We start from the raw sequence: 22,852 nt of genomic DNA, 5'->3' as shown, positions 1-22,852 counted from the left end.
AGGTCTAAATCTGGTTTTAGATTATACTTCTCTAGGGCTTTTTTCTGTCTAAGGCTTCTTAGACCAGGTCATTAATTTAATGCAGGGGTTCTCAAACTTCAGTATGCCCTGGAGGGACTGTTGAAACAGACTGCTGGGCTCACCCCTAAACTTTCAGATTCAGGTTTGAGCTGCAGCCTTAAGAGTCTGCATTTCTTGCAAGATCCCAGGTGGAGCTAACATTCAGGTCCAAGAGCTCCACTTAAGAGAACCATAGCTCTAATGTAATCTAGAAGATACTACCATGGAGCTGATTCTTGGGGCCAGAAAACAGTAAATCCTGAAAGCACTTGCCATAAGGAAAAGAAAGCAGCTCTTATTTTGATATGCCAGGTACTTCATGGAGATGATGTCACAAACTAATGTGCACTTCACATTAAAAAAAAAAAAAAGACCTTAGAGACTTGTCTTGCAAACATGCCAGAACATTCTTTTAAGAATTTATAGGGCAAGCAAATGAATTAAATACTATTCCTATTTCTCAGATACGTAGAAGGTATCACACAACATACTTGTGTGGTAATGTGTCTCATATTCTTGCTAATTTACCATCTTGGATTTTCTAAGCAAATGACTCATCTGCTCAGGGTAAGCAGTGCCCACTGGCAAGAGCAAAAGCTACTATAAAGAGTCTTCAAACTACAGAAGATAGAAAACACGAACTGATGTATACATATAAACACCAAGGTTCTACAGTGCCATGGAATTCAACTTTTGATCAAAGCTACGTTCAATATGAAACCTTAATTACTTACTTTAATTATAAAACATAATCTATAAAACAGTTATGTTCCTGAGTTACTTAATTTCCTCCCAAATGCAATAAATATGGTGTTGGGCACATCAATGGCCTCTTCCTTCATAACACTTTACAAATCAAAAGCAAAGATTAGCAAATTCAGACAATCTAGGTAATTGTTTCCTTAACATTGCCAAGTTAAATCATTCTTCTCTCTGCACCTCTGAGTCACAGGGAAACTCAGCTACCTTTTATCTGCGGCATTTGGCTCTGTGTCTGAAACCAAAAAAAACCTCGGTCTTCTTCTAGCAGCATACTTGAAAACTGTGAATTGTGGAGTACACTAGAGGCTAATACGGGAGGGGTCATTCACTGAAAATACGGCAAATAATTTCAAAACAAACAACAGAGTACACATTGTGGGTCAGCAGTAACAAACCCAACTAGTATCCATGAGGATGTGGGTTTGACCCCTGGCCTCTCTCAGTAGGTTAAGGATCTGGCATTGCCATGAGCTTCGGTGTAGATCGCAGATGCAGCTCGGATCTGGTGTTGCTGTGGCTGTGGTGTAGGCCAGCAGCTGCAGCTATGATTCAGCCCCTAGCCTGGGAACTTCCATATGCCACGGGTGTGGCCCTAAAAAGAAAAAAAAGAGTAACAAATCTAAAAGATATTAACCAAAAACTGTTGAGAAATCTCCATTTTTCAATGCATTCAGGATATTAGATATATTTGATTTCTCTTTAAAAATCATCCTTTTAATATATGAGGGAGCTTATTAATTAATATCATAGTTCAAATTCCTGGCACAGTAACTGGAAAGAAAACAAAAAAGAGAAAAATAGGTACTACTGTTTTAACTTTGAACATTGATTTTTCACTCTTGTACCCCTCCCCCCACCAAAAAAAAAAACCCTCCCAAGTATTCGATGGTAATCTGAGAACAAAATAATTAGAATTATGCTGGAAGGGAATCCACCCTCCAAATTAGTAAGCTTTCCACACCTTCAAAAATATATCTAAGGTAGGAAGACATTACATCTTTGATACAAATCTCATGGACACAAACCTTTAAATGTGGATTATCTGCAATGATCTATAAATAAGTGTACAACTGATTAATTAATAGTCTGAAGATTAGGGTGAAAAGTTATTTCACCCCCAACTGTACCAAATGATGCATGTCCCACTGGGCTTCTGATTTTCTTAGAAAAATTATTTTACTCTTGTGAAGGAGTGGATCTACATAGCTGTGCTGCCTAGTAACATTTGCGTATGATTATCAATCCTAGTGTCTTGATATCATCAAACATATTTAATAACCTATAGTTTTTAACAGCAGAAGTGCCTTGATACTTAACTTTATCACTATGCCTGCTCACACAATTTTGTATCTATGCAAATATATCTGCAAATAATAAATGGCAGACTGTAGTTTAGTGATATAGTGGCATCGCTTTCATATAGCAGTGAAAATAAAGTCAGTTCTGCTACAGCTCTTGTTCTGCACATAAGAATGTGGCTCAACACCACTGATACATTAAGGAACAATTTGAACACAACAAAAATCTCACAGGTGGAGTTCCCGTCGTGGCGCAGTGGTTAACGAATCCGACTAGGAACCATGAGGTTGCAGATTTGATCCCTGGCCTCGCTCAGTGGGTTAAGGATCTGGCATTGCTGTGAGCTGTGGTGTAGACTGCAGACGCAGCCTGGATCCCACATTGCTGTGGCTGTGGCTGTGGCTGGCTACAGCTCCGATTTGCCTCCTAGCCTGGGAACCTCCATATGTCGTGGGTGCGGCCCTAAAAAAAAAGAAAAAAAAAAAACTCACATGTTCTTACACCAATTTCAGTAGTGAGAAATGCTAGATGAACAGAGAAAACTGCATCCAGCTGAACCAAACTTCTTATACATGTAATACAACACATAATACATATAAACATACAACACACACATGTATGCACTTCAAAAATAGCTTTCCTCCTGTTATCCAATCTCATTTGGTGTTACAACTTTTCCTCCAGATAATTCTCCTGCTATCACATCACACCCCCCAAAATTAAATACCTAGGAATAAACCTGATCAATGAGGTGAAAGACCTATAGGATGAGAACAATAAAACATTAATCAAGGAAATTAAAGAGGATTCAAAGAAATGCTCGTGGATTGGAAGAGTTAATATTGTAAAATCTATACTACCCAAGGCAGTCTATAGATTCAATGCAATTTCTATCAAATTACCCATGACATTTTTGCAGAACTAGAACAAATAATCCAAAAATTTATATGGAACCACAAAAGACCCAGAATTACCAAAGCAATCCTGAGGGAAAAAAACCAAGCAGGAGGCATAACTCTCCCAGACTTCAGGCAATATTACAAAACCACAGTCATCAAGACAGTGTGGTACTGGTACCAAAACAGACATAGAGACCAATGGAACAGAACAGAGAACCCAGAAATAAATCCAGACACTTACGATCAATTAATCTTCAACAAAGGAGGCAAGAACATAGAATGGGAAAAAGACAGTCTCTTCCACAAACTGGATAAAAACTGGACAAAAACTGGACAGCTGTATGTCAATCAATGAAACTAGAATATACCCTCACACCATGCACAAAAATCAACGCTAAATGGCTTAACGACTTAAACATAAGACAAGACACCATAAAACTCCTAGAAGGCAAAAAATGCTCTGACATCAACCATGTAAATGTTTTCTTAGGGCAGTCTCCCAAGGCAATAGGAAAAAAAAACAAAAATAAACCAATGGAACCTATCAAATTTACAAGCTAAAAAAAAAAAAAAAAAAAAAGTAAAAAGACAACCTATGGAATGGGAGAAAATAGGTTCAAATGATGCAATTGACAAAGGCTTAATCTCTATATACAAACAACTTATACAACTCAACAGCAAAAAAACCAACAACCAAATCAAAAAATGGGCATAAGACCTGAACAGCCATTTCTCCAAAGAAGATACACGGATGGCCAACAAGCACATGAAAAAATGCTCAACATCACTGATTAGAGAAATGCAAATCAAAACTATAATGAGGTACCACCCCATACCAGTCAGAATGGCCATCATTAACAAGTCTACAAATAACAAATGCTGAAGAGGGTGTGGAGAAAAGGGAACCCTCCTTCACTATTGGGAATGAAGTTGGTATAACCACTACAGTAAACAGTGTGGAGGTACCTCAGAAAACTAAATACAGAACTACCATATGACCCAGCAGTCCCACCCGGGCATATATCCAGACAAAACTTTCATTGAAAAAGATACACGTACCCCCTACGGTCACTGCAGCACTATTTTCAATAGCCAAGACAATGAAACAACCTAAATGTCCTTCGACAAATGAATGGATTAAGATGTAGTACACATACACAATGGAATACTACTCAGCCATAAAAAAGAACAAAATAATGCCATTTGCAAAACATGAATGGAACTAGAGACTTTCATACTAAATAAGTCAGAAAGAGAAAGACAAATACCATATGATATCACTTATATCTAGAATCTAATATATGGCACAAATGAACCTATCTACAGGAAAAAAAAAAAAAACTCATGGACATGGAGAACAGACCTGTGGTTACCAAGGAGGGTGGGGGGAGTGGGATGGACTGGGAGTTTGGATTTAGTAGATGCAAACTATTGCATTTGGAGTGGATAAGCAATGAGATCCTGCTGTATAGCACAGGAGACTATATCTACTCACTTGTGATGGAACATGATGGAGGATAACGTGAGAAAAAGAATATATATATATATATATATATATATATATATATATATATAAATGACTATGTCACTTTGCTGTACAGCAAAAATTGACAGAACAATGTATATCAACTATAATAGAAAAAATAAAAATCTTTTTTTTTTTTGGTCTTTTTAGGGCCGCACCTGCGGCATATGGAGGTTCCTAGGTTAGGGGTTGAATCAGAGCTGTAGCTACTGGCCTACAGCACAGCCACAGCCACACCGGATATGAGTAGAGTCTGCAACCTACACCGCAGCTCACAGCAACGCCAGATCCCCAACCCACTGAGCAAAGCCAGGGATTGAACCTGTGTCCTCATGGAAGCCAGTCAGATTTATTTCTGCTGAGCCATGATGGGAACTCTGAAAAAATAAAAATTAAAAAAAAAAGGAAGACTCGGAGTTGGGGGTGGGAGGCAGGGAGAATGGGATGGGAAGGCAACCCTGAAAGAGTTAATCAGGTTTTTGCTCCATGAATGTGTAGTCTGCCTGGGCCCAGAACAAGAGGGCTCTACGTCTATATCCTGTGTATACAAGAATCAAATTTACACTACTTCCCCCTTCTTGTTACATCTGAATGCTATAAAGTGGTTAAATATACATTCTCTAGGGGGAGAATGGGAAGGAGGATACAAAAAGGGGTGGATAAAGCCCTATTTTGTCAACTGAATGGCAGGCATAGAAGTATTCTTTATACTAGTTGGTCTTCGAAACATAATCTGGGGAATGTAGACTCTTTGAAAGGGTCTTTGAGGTCAAAGCTATTTTCATAATAAGACTAAAACGTGATTTGCCTTTTGAATTCTCATCCTTATGAGAGTGTACAACAAATTTTTTTTTTTTTTTTTGTCTGTTTGCTATTTCTTGGGCTGCTCCTGTGGCACATGGAGGTTCCCAGGCTAGGGGCTGAATCGGAGCTGTAGCCACCGGCCTACATCACAGCCACAGTAATGCAGGATCCAAGCCGCATCTGCGATCTACACCACAGCTCACAGCAACACTGGATTCTTAATTCACTGAGAAAGGCCAGGGATTGAACCGGCAACCTCATGGTTCCTAGCCGGATTCGTTAACCACTGAGCCACGACGGGAACTCCGAGAGTGTACAACAATCTTCTATAGATACATAACATGGGATTACTGAAAGATACTAAATGTAAAAGCAGCTATGAGAACCCAGCTGTCTTCTATTTAGCCAAACACTAAGGGATGTGCAAATAGGTCATATTTGGAAAAATTACTTTCATAATTATATGTAACTTATCATATTACATAGTTAGCTATTGTTATTTTTAAATAAATAAAAAATTTTAAATTTCCCAATTCTAACTTATAGTGCAATAAATATACACACGACCTACATTAAACAAAAGCTATGAGGGGTCTCTGCCTTTTGGTTTTTTGTTTTAATGGCTGCGCCAGCAGCATATGGAAGTTTATAGGCCAGGGACTGAATCTGAGCCCACAGCTGTTGCAGCACCAGACCTTTTAACCCACTGTGCCAGGCCAAGGATTGAACCCAGGCCTTCACAGCCACCCAAGCCGATGCAGTCATGTTCTTAACCAACTGCACCACAGCAGGAACTCTTTTTTAAAAATATAAAAAAGCCTTTATGCTCCAAAACTTGAGAACTCTTTAAATCTTAAACTTGCTACATGCATACATACATATACACACAGCTTTTTTGTACATATGAAATAGTTTCATATAAAAAAGACTAAAAAAATCATAGTGTAATGAAGACAGATGAAGACCCCTTCGGCACCACCACCAAGTGGTGCTACATATGGTAAACACCTGTTACACTGATACATCAACATACAGGTATAACTTACCGATACTCAGTCTGAGAAACACAATCATAAAGTTCCTGGGCAGTAAATTTGACGTTTTTGTTTACCTAAAAAGAAAATATACAGCTATTAAAATGCATATTAAGTCAAATGAGTGGTGAGAGCAAAATTAGAATGGCCTATATTCTTTGGTAGCAGTGTCAAGTTAAATAGGACTGAATAATGGCAATTAGAAGTTCAATGACCATAATGCTAACACTGAACACGTGTAAAATAATAGTCCTATTGTTACAACTTAACCTGTTCACAGAACCAGAAGTGTAATGGTCCTGGGATTAGTGGGAATCTCAACAAAGCAGATGATCACTCTGCAGACCAAACGGACAGAAAAAAAATGGGTCGTATATGAAACACTAAATTCTACCACTACTGGCTCTTACCAACAGATTCATGCATCAATTAGCCCAGCCTCTTAAAATATTTCTAACATATCTATTCAGTATTATTTCCTAGGAAAAGTTAAAAGATTGTAAAAAAAACCTTTTAAATAACTCTATACTTAAAGCATTTGGGGTCACGTAGGTAGACTACTGTAAACAGAAACAGCCACATTTTGTTCATTTTCTGAACATTAGAAATAATTCAAGCTGAAAGAAAAACTTAAATTCTCAACTCCAACAACATTTGAATACTATGGTTGACCTTCCAAAAGTATTACTTAATAACTTCCATTTAAATACTAAGGTTATAAATTGTGTGGAAAGATTCATCTGTTTTGGAAAAAGTTTTATTTACAGATATTTTCTGGAGCAGTGTGTTTTTCAGACTCTTGAGGTCTAAAGATTTAAACTAATATGTTCAAGTTCATAAATATCTATTATAATTCAAAGATATAATTTATTGGAGTTCCCGTCGTGGCCCAGTGGTTAACGAATCCGACTATCAACCATGAGGTTGCAGGTTCGATTCCCGGCCTTTCTCAGTGGGTTAAGGATCTGGTGTTGCCATGAGCTGTGGTGTAGGTTGCAGACTCGGCTGGGATCCTGTGGATCCTGCGTTGCTGTGGCTATGGCGTAGGCCGGCAGCTATAGCTCCAATTAGACCCCTATTGGGAACCTCCATATGCCACAGGAGCAGTCCTAGAAAAGGCAAAAAAGACAAAAAAAAAGATAATAATTTATAAAATTAAAAATATATAAAAAGTCCTGGATCATACAAACACTTGCTGTGACACACATGTATTTCTTGAGACATACTAATTTATGCTATATTCTACTTATGTGCAAGGAAGAACCTGGAAATCTGTAGAGAGGAATTCTTTTTATAAGATTATTCACGAAATAACATAGTAACTAAATCTTCAGAAATCCTGAATTAGTGAAGGGAAATTAAATCAGACTATCTTCTATTCAATTTACTTTTAAAAATACTTAAGCTATTTTTAGCTACATGCAGTTTTTGATAAGGAAAAATTTCCTCATTTAATTAATGATTTAATTAATACTGTTCTAAAGATTTATATCAAGAAAGTCTTCTATAGAGTTTAGGGTATTGCTTATTTGTGAAAGTTCCATGAGCTTCAATATTTTCATATGAAATTCACCATATTTGTATAAAAAATGTTTCATTAACTAAAGATTAAAAATACATTTAATAACATTTTAAATGTGTATAAATCCTAAACTTTTCCTTAAAATTAGGATTATGCATTTATATATTTAATATTATTAAATTATAGATTATATTTAATATATTTAATGATTAAAAGTTGGTGTATAATTTATCATGGTTAACTTTTTAAGTACTTCATAACCTGTATTAAAAGAATCTTCTAAAAATGCTCTAAAATATACATTTACAGTTAACTTATCAACCACTCCAATTTCTATTTCTCCACATATTCTGTGCTGGTCTCAAGGGACTTTGATATTTCCACCACGGCCCCCACATGTTAGAACCTATGCTGCGTCCAAACTTTAGCCAAGCAAATGTCAACAATCAACACTGTAGATCTTTGATCAGAAGATGAAAAGAATAATTTGCTCTCTATAACCCATTGAGAAAAATCAGCTGAAGAACTGATTTTGAACCTGATATAATATGAAAACGAAATAGTTCTTTAAGCTGTTAGTAGATTTTTAGGGGAAAAAACTCTAAATTTATTATCTTCGGTTTTATTTATTTATTTTGCTTTTCAGGGCCACGCCCTCGGCATATGGAAGTTCAGCTGCCAGCCTACACCACAGCCACAGCAACACTGGATCCAAACTGCATCTGTGACCTACACCACAGCACATGGCAATATGGCAACACAAGATCCTTAACCCACTGAGCGAGGCCAGGGATTGGACCTGCATCCTCGTAAATCCTAATTGAGTCCATTAACCACTGAGCCTTGAAGGGAACTCCCTTATCTTTGGTTTTAAAAACAAGCATCCACATACATATATCCCAGAACGTGGCCAGAGTAAAAGTAGACATGGTTCCAGGTTATAGCAGATGACTTAGAAAGCAGACAGTTAATTTACCACTAATAAAGGAAAACTGAAGCACAAAATCATGACATACATCACAGGTTCTAGCCTGAAACATATTATTTTATCATATTGATTAATTTTGATACATTTTTAATTACTCATATTCAGATATTTTAAATTATACTATTAAACATCCTTTCTATGCTTAAGTACACAATTTTAATTCCTAGAAAACAAATAGCTAAAAGATGCCTTTTAAGCAAACATTAGAGTTGTGTCTATAAAGTGGATTAAAGAATTATCCACTATATTATTAGCTATACTATTTACAGTGAATGCCAAATATTAAAAATGGCTATATTACTTTTAATTCTTAAAAAATCAAGATCAGAACGCAGAAGTTAAATATAAAAATAGCCAAAACATCTTAAAAAATTTAGATGGTCCTATGACTGTTTATGATGTAACATAAACATATCCAAGAGTTCCTGCTGTGGCACATGGGATTGACAGCATCTTGGGAGCACTGGGTCACAGGTTCAATCCCCAAACCAGTGCAGTGGGCTAAGGAGCCAGTATTGCAACAGTTGTGGCTTAAGTCACAACTGCAGCTCAGATCAGATCCCTGGCCCAGGAACTCCATATTCCGCAGGGTGGCCAAAAAAGGGAAAAAAACAAAAACAAAAACATAACCAGTGTAGACTCAGATGCATGTCTTCTTATAAATAACAGGTTGAATATTTTCTCCCAATGCTCTCAGCAATAGGAAGCACTAAACTCAACAAAGATCTATATTCTAGGTTTTTCCAGGACATGTGATTTTTAAATTGTCTGTTTCCACAAATATATTCTTATTTAATTTGAAATTCAGAAAGTACGATGAAATAATTACACAAATCATCTCAAAAGAGGATATCTTCTTAATCACATAATGTAGTTATACAGTATAAAGGTTGTTTTTGGTTTTTTAAGTACACATAAACATCATTCCTTCCTGAATAGGTAATGCTTATTGAATACTTCACTCTTTGCCTGGTGCTGTTTGGAGCACTTTGCATAAAATTACTTAGTCTTTAAAAAATAGCTGTAATTTATTTTCTTATTCCCATTTTATAGATGATGCAACTGAGACAAAGAGAATTAAATAACTCTTCTAAGATCATACAGTTAGCAGGTGGCAAAAGAAACATATGAACATGAGTATTTGACCTCAGAGTCTGTGTTCACAGTCACTAGGCTCTTGATATAAGACGTGGCATAAAAAAAGTTAAAAAGCTGACCAGGAATAAAAGCGAAGAAATCTATTTAAAGAAGTTTGACTCCAAAAGAAAAGTAACACCTGAATATACATCATATTTCTTTATTTAGAGCATTTTAAGAATTAAACACAAACACACTTGGAAAGAATATATGTGGAGGAACATGGGCAAAGACCTCTAGGCAAATAAAAACTGCAGTATGTATCGACAGCATACTTTGCTTGGATCGACAAGGATGAAAAAAGCATGCAGGTTAATTTACAGAATACACTGGTGCCTTACCAGAGCTTTAATTCCAGAGTCTATGTGGCTGCTACGGAGGAAACTAAATTACAGCTTTCCTCTTCAGTAATCAGTGGTTCTTAACTGGAGGTGGTGCTTCCTCCCTAGGGGCCATCTGGGTAGGGGAACTAGGTGTGGTGGGAGGATATTTTTGGTTGTCACAGTGACTGGGGGAGCTACTGGCATTTAGTTTCTCAGAAGCAGCTATGTTAAAGCATCCTGCAACATGCTACACAGTGAAGAAATGACCTGGCTAAAATGCCAACAGTACCCATGATGAGAAACAACTCTATGCAGGAGAAAGTATATGATTATAGGACTCTACTATATGTTTTGACTTAGAGAATGAAAGAAAAATTTGAATGTCATTAGCAAACTTCTGTGGCACTTAAGAATTTAAAGCAAATATCAATTAAGCAGCATTCTATTATATTTTACAACTCATGTTTATTTACATTAAACCAATTATAGTGGAAATAGGATAAATATTTTAAAATATTTCTCATACCTCATACTTGATTAGGAAGTTATAGAGGGTCTCAACATCTTGATAATTACTATTGGGGGCCAAAATCCTAAAAAATAAAATAAAATAAAAACAAAGGAAGGGGAACAAATGATTTAAGAAAAAAAATACCTTGAACTTTTCTCCCAAAACATATTTATATTACAAGAGATACGTTATTGTATAATAAGCTTATTAAAATATTTGTAATCTTTTTGGGGCTTATCAATTAGAATTATAAAACCATGAGCTTAATTCAACAAAGATTAATTTGTTATAAGACTTTCGTTTGCTTATATTAATACTGACATCAACAGTTACTCAATAACCATAAGCATTCTCATGCGAAATTACAGTTCACATTTTCAGTTACAATGATAGAGATTTTTCAAAAGGTAGACAAAAATGGGAAGTACATTTATACTCCTTATCTTCTAAGCTGCAGATAAAGCTTAATGATTTCCCATAGAAATGTTCAACCAGGAGTTCCCATCGTGGCTCAGTGGTTAACGAATCCGACTAAGAACTATGAGGTTGTGGGTTCGATCCCTGGCCTTGCTCAGTGGGTTGGGGATCTGGCGTTGCCGTGAGCTGTGGTGTGGGTTGCAGACGCGGCTCGGATCCCGAATTACTGTGGCTCTGGTACTGCTCCGATTCGACCCCCAGCCTGGGAACCTCCATATGCCCTGGGGGGGGGGAGGCAAGAAATGGCAAAAAGAAAAAAAAAAAGAAACGTTCAACCAATCCACATGGACAAGTGATTAAACTATCAGACATATAAAAACATTCTAATAAAAGATTTTTGTGGCTAAATTCAAATAACATTATTTGAACTAAGAGCACAGCAGTCTATGAAAAAGCATTAGTAATCAGACAATGTCAACTCAATAACACTGATTCATAAAAATAACATAGAAATATAACAAAATGGAAACAAGGAAGAAATAAGGAAATGGAAGAACATGTTTCTCCTTCCAGCAGTAAAGTATTAATTTCCATTTTCTTATACTAAGTATTTTTTAATTATTTTAAAATGGAGAATTATAGTATAGTGATGAAGAGCAAGTCTGCTTGGGTTCTCTGTTCTTAAGTGAGTTCTCTGTGACTTATCTTCCTTATCTGTTAAATGACAATAGGAGTAGTCTTCATGTCATAGTGAGAATTAAATGAATTACTATAAGTCTTTATAACAGTGCCTGATATATAGCAAGCATTACATATACATACATATAAATACTACAGCAATAACAATTAATATCATCATCTAATACCTAACAGTTTCGAGTCACAAAATAAGCTCATAATGATTTAACTGAGAAATCGAAATTCCACTCCGATTAATTCTTAAATTTCAAGTGTCTTTACAACAACTCTAGGGCCTCACATCCTTGCCAATGCTTGACACTGTCAGATTTTAGAATTAACTGACCCCAATAACCTTAAAAGATCTTTAAATAATAAGTTGGCCCTTATTAGACCTGTGGGAGAACTTTCACAAACAATTTTTCAGGATGTAGTCAAATTTTTAAATGGCTCATACTCCTTTGGAGAAGACACATACAGAATATAGTTAGGAATATACAAAAATCTGGAGCCTCCCTGGTGGCTCAGCAGGTTAAGGGTCTGATATTGTTACTATTGTGGCCCAGTTCACTGCTGTGGCCTGGGTTTGATCTGTGATACAGGAACTTCCTCATGCCATGGACGTGACCAAAAAAAGTACAAGAACATAAAAAAAATCTGCCCCAAAATATAATTTCACATAAGAAGTTATTCTTGCAAAAAATTTCAAATACAAATAATCTCTTAACCAAAAAAAAGAAAAAAAAAAGGACAGAAGATAAATATATTGCATATACTGGAGATGGTCCATAAATAATTCACTTTAAAAAATGAGAACAGGAGTTCCCACTGTGGTGCAATGGGATTGGTAGTGCCCCAGCAGGATGCAGGTTCAATTCCCAGCCCCACATAGTGTGTCAAAGGATCCAGCTCTGCCACAGCTGCAGAGTAGGCCACAACGTTAGCTCAGATTTCATCCCTGGCCTGGGAACTTCATATACTGTAGAGTAGCCAAAAAAAAAAAAAAAAAACAAAAAACAAAAAACAAACCAAAAATAAATAAAAAATAAAAATGACAACAAAGCTATATGGATAAGTTAAACCACTCTTTTAGAAAAGCAATGGAAAAACAGTGTGTTCCAATTTTATAATTTAGTGTAAACAAACTATCAGCAATGTGCGATAATTTACACCTGAGCTTTGGAAAAATAATCCAAACTGTCCATAAAAGAGGATAAAAAATTAGGTAAAACAAGACGTTTTGTATATAAGTCTAATAAATTTCAAGCTGATACCACAAAAAAGTACATTCTTTGCTAGAGAATAAAATTAATATTTCTCTGCCCTGAAATACTTTGGAGAAAAACTGGTTTTAGGTAAAGCCATCTATCTACAAGTCATATCCAAAGTAAGAAATAACGAAAATAATTATATCAGCCTAGTTTTCCAATTAGCAAAAAAAAAAAAAAAAAAATTTAAACTCCGAGACTGGAGTTTTATTTAACAGTTTTACTGATGTACAGTTTACATACTATAAAATTCACTCATTTTAACAATTCAATGTTTTTTGGGTTTTTTGTTTGTTTGTTTTTTGCTTTTTAGGGCCACCCCTGTAACATATGGAAGTTCCCAGGCTAGGGTCAAATCAGAACTGTAGCTGCCAGCCTACACTACAGCCAAAGCAACGCCAGATCCTTAAACCACTGAGTGAGGCCAGGGATTGAACCCATATCCTCATGGATACTAGTAGGGTTTGTTACCGCTGAGCCACGATGGGAATGTCAACAATTCAATGATTTTTAAATAAATTTAATGAACTGTACAATGATTTACACTGCACAAACTTAAATACTTGATTATTTACAAAATATCACAGAATTATACTCTAATGAAGAAAAACTTATTGGGATGTCAGCATCATTCACAGATATATTACTGCTATGATCAGAGTAATATTATACATGTTATTTTGTAAAACAAGGATATATATTACAGGATTTGTTATAAGATTTGCTACTCTTAAAAATTGTTTTGAGGTTAAATTGAGCCCCAAATAGACTAGCCAATCTTTACTAAAATACACTCAATTTAGGGTTGAATTTAGACTTCATTATGTCCAATGAACTCTGAGTTTATGAGAATGGAATTTGGCCTGATGTAAAAAAAAATGCCAACTTTTACTAATTAGAAGTACAGCTTGTTGAAAACACATGAAAAATAAACTGTATAAAAATGGTTTATGGACTTTCACGCCTTAGTAATTCCCCACACAAAAATTCTTGAGAGGTCAGCCTTCTCTATAGCTTTCTCATTTTTTTTAAATACCAGCATGAAGACAAAAGACTCTTAGAATGAAAGTCCTAAAATCACCCTTCAATGGCAACTTTTATTTTTTTTTTATTTTTATTTTTTTGTCTTTTTGCCATTTCTAGGGCCGTACCCGCAGCATATGGAGGTTCACAGGCTAGGGGTCGAATCAGAACTGTAGCCGCCGGCCTAACGCCAGAGCCACAGCAACGTGGGATTCGAGCTGCATCTGCGACCTACACCACAGCTCATGGCAACCAATGCCGGATCCTTAACCCACTGAGCAAGGCCAGAGATCGAACTGCAACCTCATGGTTCCTAGTCAGATTCGTTAACCACTGAGCCATGACGGGAACTCCCAATGGCAACTTTTAAAAAGAATAATTTAAAGCATTAGCCCTCAGAGAAAATGTCCATTTTCTAATTTATAAATATATCTACATTTGTCTTTTCAAGAGAAATTCATAATGGTCAATAAGTATATGTCAAATGCATACTATTTTCTTAAATACAGACGATACTAAGAGCTATGGGATATGAAAGAAAATTAAAAGACATTGGTTGCTTATCTTCAAGCTATTATGACCTTAAAATTGCACTTTAGAATTCTGAAATCAGAATTGGGGAACAGACTGAAGTAGAATTTAATACGCAGCTCGGAGATTATTTAAAAACCAAGTTAATCAAGTTACCTACTTCTCTGCATCCAAGCTCCTCTCCTGTGAAATGAGAAAGCAGTATTGGCTGCATAAGGTCATTATATGAAATAAGTTAAATAGTGTTATCTAAAGTGCTAATATGCTTAGCACAATGCCTGGCACATGTCAATAAATATTAAGCATTATGAAAACCAGTTTTCAGATGTAGAAACCAAGGTTCAGGGTACCCAAGATTACACAGAGTGGTAGTAGGTACCCATATCTCTATTGGTTTGACTTTGGATCCCATCCTTTTCCCACAAATAAAAAAAGATAACCCCCACATCTCCTTGCTTTTAAATGGTTTTACAAAATCAAATCAAATCAAGTTCTTCTAAAATCATTAAAGAATTTTATATGTAAGCAAAAAAAAAACCTCTTTAATTTGCCTTTTATCAAATGCTTTTGGCAAACATCTTTGAGTATATTCAAACACTAAGTCTTTGTAGTTGTTGTATCTTTCTCAAAGCCACAAAGGAAGTTAGTAGCAGAATCAATACTCACTCGAACTCCAGACTCTTAACCACAAATGCACTTTAAGTTTTCTATTTATCTACGAGTAATTAGCATTAAGCAAGTAACATGTTAATCTGAATTATACAGATCTCGTTTCCATCTTATCCAATATTAGATAAATATCAATCTATCTCTTTCTCAAGAAAAAAAAGACCACTCTTCTCAAAAATTTTAAAAACAAGTTAATAGAATAATCTAAAATTAAAAATTAAATAATGCATTAAAATGGACTTATTTTTATATGAGGATTTAACAAATTTAAAACTTCCTAAATAAGAAAGTAAGGGAAATAAGTCTAGAATATTTGAGTTTAAAGTCTAATTCTAGAAATTCAAAAGAAGAAAGCATATTCTTCAATATTTATAAATCATAACTTACATCCCACAGACTGAATAAATTATGTTCCCTGCTGACAAGGCAGACACATTAACAGAGTATTTTATTTTATTTTATTTTATTTATTTTTTTTGTCTTTTTGTTGTTGTTGTTGTTGTTGCTATTTCTTGGGCCACTCCCGCGGCATATGGAGGTTCCCAGGCTAGGGGTCCAATCGGAGCTGTAGCCACCGGCCTACGCCAGAGCCACAGCAACGCGGGATCCGAGCCGCATCTGCAACCTACACCACAGCTCACGGCAACGCCGGATCGTTAACCCACTGAGCAAGGGCAGGGACCGAACCCGCAACCTCATGGTTCCTAGTCGGATTCATTAGCCACTGCGCCACGACGGGAACTCCAAGTAGTTGCATTTTTCTATGGCAAGTGTGACTTTTAAAACCTTTAGTAGGGGAGAATGGGCCTGGAGTTGCAGGTTTGAGTATTGTGCTTGAATTGTGTAGGGAAAAATACATTATCCTTTCCCCCTCACAGAACTGAGCCCTAAACCCCATCTTTAGTGAAATAAACATCATAAATAAACAAGATAGAAAGTTCAGGATACTTACAGGCTTAGCAGTCTTTGAATTAAAATTTTTGAGAATAAATTAAGATTGATTGAGATAAAATCATAATATCAAGATCCTTTCATCAGTTGGAAACTTGGTGATGGGAGTTACCATGAAAATGTGATGTTAATTTCTTTTAAGGGCCACACCCGTGGCACATGGAAGTTCTCAGCTAAGGATTGAATTGGAGTTGCAACTGCTGGGCCACACCGCAGCTACAGCAATGCTGGATCCGAGCCACATTGTTGACCTACACTGCAGTTCACAGCAACACCAGATCCTTAACCCACTGAGCAAGGCCAGGGACCGAACCCGCAACCTCATGGTTCCTAGTCGGATTCGCTAACCACTGCGCCACAACAGGAACTCCATTAACAGAGTATTTTAAATAGTTTTTGAAGGGAGTTCCTGCTGTGGCACATTGGGTTAAGAATCCAGGAGTTCCCGTCGTGGCGCAGTGGTTAACAAATCCGACTAGGAACCATGAGGTTGCGGGTTCGGTCCCTGCCCTTGCTCAGTGGGTTAACGATCCGGCATTGCCGTGAGCTGTGGTGTAGGTTGCAGATGCGGCTCGGATCCCGCGTTGCTGTGGCTCTGGCGTAGGCCGGTGGCTACAGCTCCGATTCAACCCCTAGCCTGGGAACCTCCATATGCCGCGGGAGTGGCCCAAGAAATAGCAACAACAACAACAACAGCAACAACAAAAAAGACAAAAAAAAAAAAAAGAATCCGACTGTGGTGGCTCAGGTCACTGTGGAGGCACAGGCTCGATCCCTAGTCCAGCACAGTAGGTTAAGGATGTGGCATTGCCAAAGCTTCGGCTTAGGTTGCAGCTGTGGCTCAGATTCAATCCCTAGCCCAAGAACTTCCATACGTCATGGGTACAGCCCTAAAAATTAAATAAATAAATAGTTCTTGCATGTTTGAAGAAAATTAAAGATAAATTTAAAATTAATTACATGGCTTGTTTTACTTAGGATATCTTCAGGGTTCATCTATGTTGCAGCATATGTTAGAATTTCCTTCCTTTCTAAAGCTGAATAACATCCCATTGCATGTATATCCCATATTTTGCTTATCTATTCATCCACTGATGGACACTTGGGTTACTTCCATGATTTACCTATTGTGAATGATGCTGCTCTGAACATGGGTATACAAATACCTCTTTGAGACTGCAATCACAGAACCAGTTCAAACTGGCCCTGCCCTGCTTCTAACAAGATACTGAGTTGTTTTTCAGAGACGACAGAATAAAACCACAAGTCATGCAGCTGAAGCAGGTGCAAAAGAGAAAATTTTGACCTTAAATAACACCCAGAACCAAAGTTTCTATCCTCCACAAACCAAAGGACTTGGACTGTGACCAGACCCTTTCAGAAGTGAAGGGTCCATTATCCAGCAAAATCCAGGGCTGAAGCCCATTTACCACAACAAGTTCCAAAGACCTCCATCAGAAACCTGTGCTTCTACACACCAACCCTCCCCTCCTACTAACTCCTAAAACTACGGCCAAGCCCCAGATCAGAGAGACATATTTAAGAGCCATGCCTCCTTATTTCCTTGCCAGTAGACCTCTCAATAAAACCTCTTCTTTTTTCAAAAGCTGGTGCTATGGTATTGGATTTTATGTGTGTCTGGTATCAAGCCCTTCGCTGAGTAACAAGACACTATTTTCAATTCTTCTGTATATATACTTAGAGTAGTCAAATTCACAGAATGGTGGCTGGTGGAGTCTGGGAGGAGTGGGAAATGAGTTATCGTTTAATGGGAGTAGAGTTTCAGTTACACAAGATGAAAAGAGTTATGGAGATGGTTGGTGGGGATGGCTGCACAACATCATGAATGTATTTAATATCTTATTAATACATTTTAAGTACACTTAAAAATGGTAAAAATCAGAAATTTAGGGAGTTCCCGTCGTAGCTCAGTGGTTAGTGAATCCGACTAGGAACCACCAGGTTGCGGGTTCGATCCCTGGCCTTGCTCAGTGGGTTGAGGATCCGGCGTTGCTGTGAGCTGTGGTGTAGGTCACAGATGTGGCTCAGATTCCGCATTGCTATGGCTCTGGCGTAGGCTGGCGGCTACTGCTCCGATTCGACCCCTAGCCTGGGAACCTCCATATGCCATGGGTGTGGCCCAAGAAATGGCAAAAAGACCAAAAAAAAAAAAAAAAAGAAAGAAATTTATGTTATGTGTATTTTACAATAAAAAATACATTAAAAAGTAATTACATGAAGTAAAAATGTTTGTTTACAGCATTATTTTAAAAACTCATTTTACATTCTCAAAAGCTAAGAAGTGACTCAAGGTATAAATATTATTAAGAAGCACTATTACATCCCCACTGAGGATAAGAGCAATCGCTGGGCATGTACTCAGTGTCAGAAACTGAAAAAATGCTATCTTTCATTTTCACAATTTGGTAAGGTAACAATTATAAAATCCATTTTATAGATTAGAAACAGATACAAAAAGATTAATTAACCTTATCTAGGTGACCAAATTAGTAAATAGATGGAACTACGATTCAACTTCAGATCATTCCGACCCTAGAGCTCTGTTGCTCTCATTTTAATACAGTGACATCCAAAGTGAAGTTTGCTGATGATGAATTTAAGTTGTATTACTGATAAACTGGGTGAAATTTTATCAAACAACGTGGAAATACTCACCAGGAACAATCCCTGGATCTTAGAGTACCTTTTTTTGGGGTCATTTATTACAAGTAAAATTAAAGTCATATGTTTTCTACAGTTAATTTGGTGAAATCAGTTTTGCAAGTGGGAGATATCAGTCCCAGATTAAAAAAAAATGTAACTGAAAATAGTAGAAAGAAAAAAATAAAATTAAACAACTTAAACAAAATAAATATTAATTTTATGTTCCAATTTTTCCATTAGAGTCAAAGAATTTTGTAGGCTGATTATACTACTTAGATTATAGGTATTAAATGTAGGAACTTTGGAATAGTTGGGACAAAATAATTAAAATTTGATCTTTGCAGAAAACTGAAATTCTTTTTTTTTAAGTTGGTGGTAGGAACAAGAAGAATTTATAGGTAATTTTAATGACTACATTCAAAATTTAATTATAAAAAGCAATTCTACAGAAAGAAAATATTATTTTGATAGTTAAAGGAGCAGATTAAATGGCTTGTATGTGTGCTAGACATAAACACACATACAAATAGAATATACTGACAAGTACTACAGTTTTCTATAAATCCTGCAGAAAAGTAAAAACCTCACATATACATATGCTTTTCATTAATTCTCTGATCTAGGTCACCAGCTCTTCCTTCAAGGTATTTTCTACACTGGCATTTAAGCAGAACAATATATTGGTTATGGCCACAGTCTCTCTGGAGTCAGTCTGCTTGCATTCAAATCATAGTTCTCTCACTTTGTAGCTGAATGGCATCAGGTATGTTATTTTACCTCTGGTTCTCCTGTGTAACAGGGCTATTAAGAGGACTAAATGAGTTAATATATATAATAAACCCGGACTAGCTCTTGGCTCAACAAAATGTTAGCTATTATTCTTCTTCTACCACTTATCTTAAAAAAATGCCCACAGGAGTTCCTGCTGTAGTACACAATAAGATCAGTGGCACCTCTGGAGCACTGGGATGAAGTTTCAATCCCTGACCAGACACAGGGGATTAGGGATCTGGTATCACCACAGCTATGGTGTAGGTCACAACTGAAGCTTGGATTTGATCCCTTGCCTAAGAACTCCACATGTGGCAGGGTGGCCAGAAAAAAAAAAAGAAAGAAAAAAACAAAACAAAATAGAACACCCCCAATTATCACTGTAGATTGTCAACTGAAAGTGAAATAACATTTAGCTTAAACTGCTTGGGGATTAAGCCCTTGTTGGTTGTAACATTTGCAACTATTTTCTCTCATTTTGTAGGCGTCCTTTTTTTTTTTTTTTTTAATGGTTTCCTTTGTTATGCACAAGCTTATAAGTCTGATTAGGTCCCATTGGTTTATTTTTATTTTCATTTCTATTGCCTTGGGAGACTGACCTAAGAAAACATTTGTAAGGTTGATGTCAGAAAATGTTTTGCCTATGTTCTGTTCTTGGAGTTTGATGATGTCTTGTCTTATATTTAAGCCTTTAAGCCATTTTGAGTTCAGATTTGTGCATGGTGTGAGGGTGTATTCTAGTTTCATTGATTGACATGCGGCTGTCCAGTTTTCCCAGCACCACTTGCTGAAGAGATTTTTTTCCCATTTTATATTCTTGCCTCCTCTGTCAAAGATTAACTGACCATAGGTGTCTGCATTTATTTCTGGGTTCTCTATTTTGCTCCACTGGCCGTATGTCTGTTTTTTACCAATACCACACTCTCTTGATAACTGTAGCTTTGTAATATTGCCTGATGTCTGGGAGAGTGATGCCTCCTGCTTGGTTTTTGTTCCTCAGGATTGCTTTGGCAAGCTTTGGCAATTCTAGGTCTTTTATGGTTCCATATGAATTTCTGGATTATTTGTTCTGTGAAAACTTTCAGGGTAATTTCATAGGGATTGCATTAAGTGATTGCTCTGGGTAGTATGGCCATTTTAATAATACTAATTCCTCCAATCCGGGAGCATAGGATATCTTCCCATCTCTTTCAATCTTCTTTAATTTCCTTCATTAATGTTTTATAGTTCTCAGTGTGTACGTCTTTCACCTCATTGGTCAGGTTTATGCCTAGGTATTTAATTTTAGGGGGTGTGATCTCAAAAGGTATTTTATATTCCTCTTTCTAATATTTCACTGTTAGTATACAGAAATGCAACTAACTTCTAAATGTTAATCTTGTACCCTGCTACTTTGCTGAATTCGTTGATCAGTTTGAGTAGGATTTAATTTCCAAAATACATAAACAACTCAGAAAACTCAACAACCAAAAAACCAAACAATCCAATCAAAAAATGGGCAGAAGACCTAATTAGATATTTCCCCCAAAGAAAACATACAGATCTCCATTCATTCAGAATGGGAGAAACATTTTTTAGCAACGAGATCTGGACTGGGCTAGTGAAGCTAAGTCAAAAGACCTTGAGATCCTATACCATTAGTCAAAAAGTTCTAAAAATAATGCCAGCCATCACGTGCCCCAAGAGTTCAACCACAATCCTCCCAGTTTCCTCAAATCCAGCAGTTACTTTTGTTATTGGGCCTTGGTTATAATTATGGGCTAAACTGTGTTTCTCCAAATTCATATGTCAAAGCTCTAATCCCCAGTACCTCAAAATGTGACTCACTTGGAGGTGACTATAAAGAAGTGATTACATTAAAATGAGGCCCCTAGGGTGTGCACTCATCTAACCTGATTGGTGTCCTTATAAAAAGAGCTTTGGATACACAAAGACACCAGAAATGCGCACGCACAAAAGGATGACTACTGAAGAAGCAGCAGGAGGGCAGCTGTCTTGCAAGGCAAAGAGAGAGGTCTCAAAGGAAACCAACCCAGCCAGCACCTTGACCTTGGACTTCTGCCTTGGACTTCTGCCTCTAGAAATGTGAGAAAATTAATTTCAGTTGTTTAAGCCACCTAGTCTGTGGTATTTCATAATGGCAGCCCTAGCAAATGAATATAGCTGTCATCCCTAAATACTGGTGGCCCCGGTTGGGGGAGATATGGACATCAAGGTTAGAAAGAAATGGAGTACCCATCATTGCTCAGTGGTTAATGAATCTGACTAGCATCCATGAGATTCAGGTTTGATCCCTGGCCTTGCTCAGTAGGTTATGGATCCAGTATTGCCATGAGCTGTGGTGTAGGTTGCAGACGCTGTTCAGATCTGGCTTTGCTGTGGCTATGGTGGAGGCCAGCAGCTCTAGGTTTGATTCGACTCCTAGCCTGGGAACCTCCATATGCCTCAGGTACGGCCCTAAAAAGCAAAAAACAAAAACAAAAAACAACAATAAAAATATTAGACAGAAACAAGATGGGCCACTTCTCAGAATGGAAGACTGATGTAGAATTCACTGAGTAGTTAGTTTCTAAACAACTACTACTTTCTTTGCTTTGCTTCATAGCATTAGGCTTCCTGCTAAAAGATAACCTTACTACTTGAGATGCTGCTGCTAGAGGCTAGTTCCATGCTTAGCACTAAAATATACTGAAAGGGGCCAGAAGAAGTAGGACAAACAGGCTCATCTCTCTTCTCCTTAGTTGAGGCCTCTGTGGGGCTCTAAGTCTTCAATGAGACCTATGCCCACTATAAGACCAGATACTGCCAGCTAAATCTACATAACATTCAATCTCAGATTCTCCTAATATTTTATGAATGTTATTTCCCAACTGATTAATCACACCTCACTATCAGGTAACTACTATCTTTCTATTTTAACATGGCAAAAAGGATCTCTCTAGATCACAAAGAAGGAGCAAAGCCAAGATAAGCTCAGAGGAAAACAGAAGATTGAGTTATCTTGTGCTCCCACCAT

The 22,852-nt window shown here is 36.9% G+C and overlaps 1 protein-coding gene across 2 annotated transcripts in view; it reads right to left on the bottom strand.

Moving 5' to 3' along the window:
* Positions 1–22,852, bottom strand: part of SWT1 (SWT1 RNA endoribonuclease homolog) — a 107,087-nt gene that overhangs the window by 9,538 nt on the left and 74,697 nt on the right. For both annotated transcript variants that reach the window (XM_047753958.1, XM_047753959.1), the window contains exons 17-18: positions 10,880–10,946; positions 6,396–6,460 (exon numbers count right to left, since the gene is read on the bottom strand). In XM_047753958.1, the coding sequence (XP_047609914.1) occupies positions 6,396–6,460; positions 10,880–10,946 (132 nt within the window). The remainder of the gene's footprint in view (positions 1–6,395; positions 6,461–10,879; positions 10,947–22,852) is intronic.

This window comes from Phacochoerus africanus, chromosome 11, assembly GCF_016906955.1.
Source record: "Phacochoerus africanus isolate WHEZ1 chromosome 11, ROS_Pafr_v1, whole genome shotgun sequence".
NCBI classification, from domain to species: Eukaryota; Metazoa; Chordata; class Mammalia; order Artiodactyla; family Suidae; genus Phacochoerus; species Phacochoerus africanus.
This window is presented reverse-complemented; position numbering and strand designations above follow the sequence as displayed.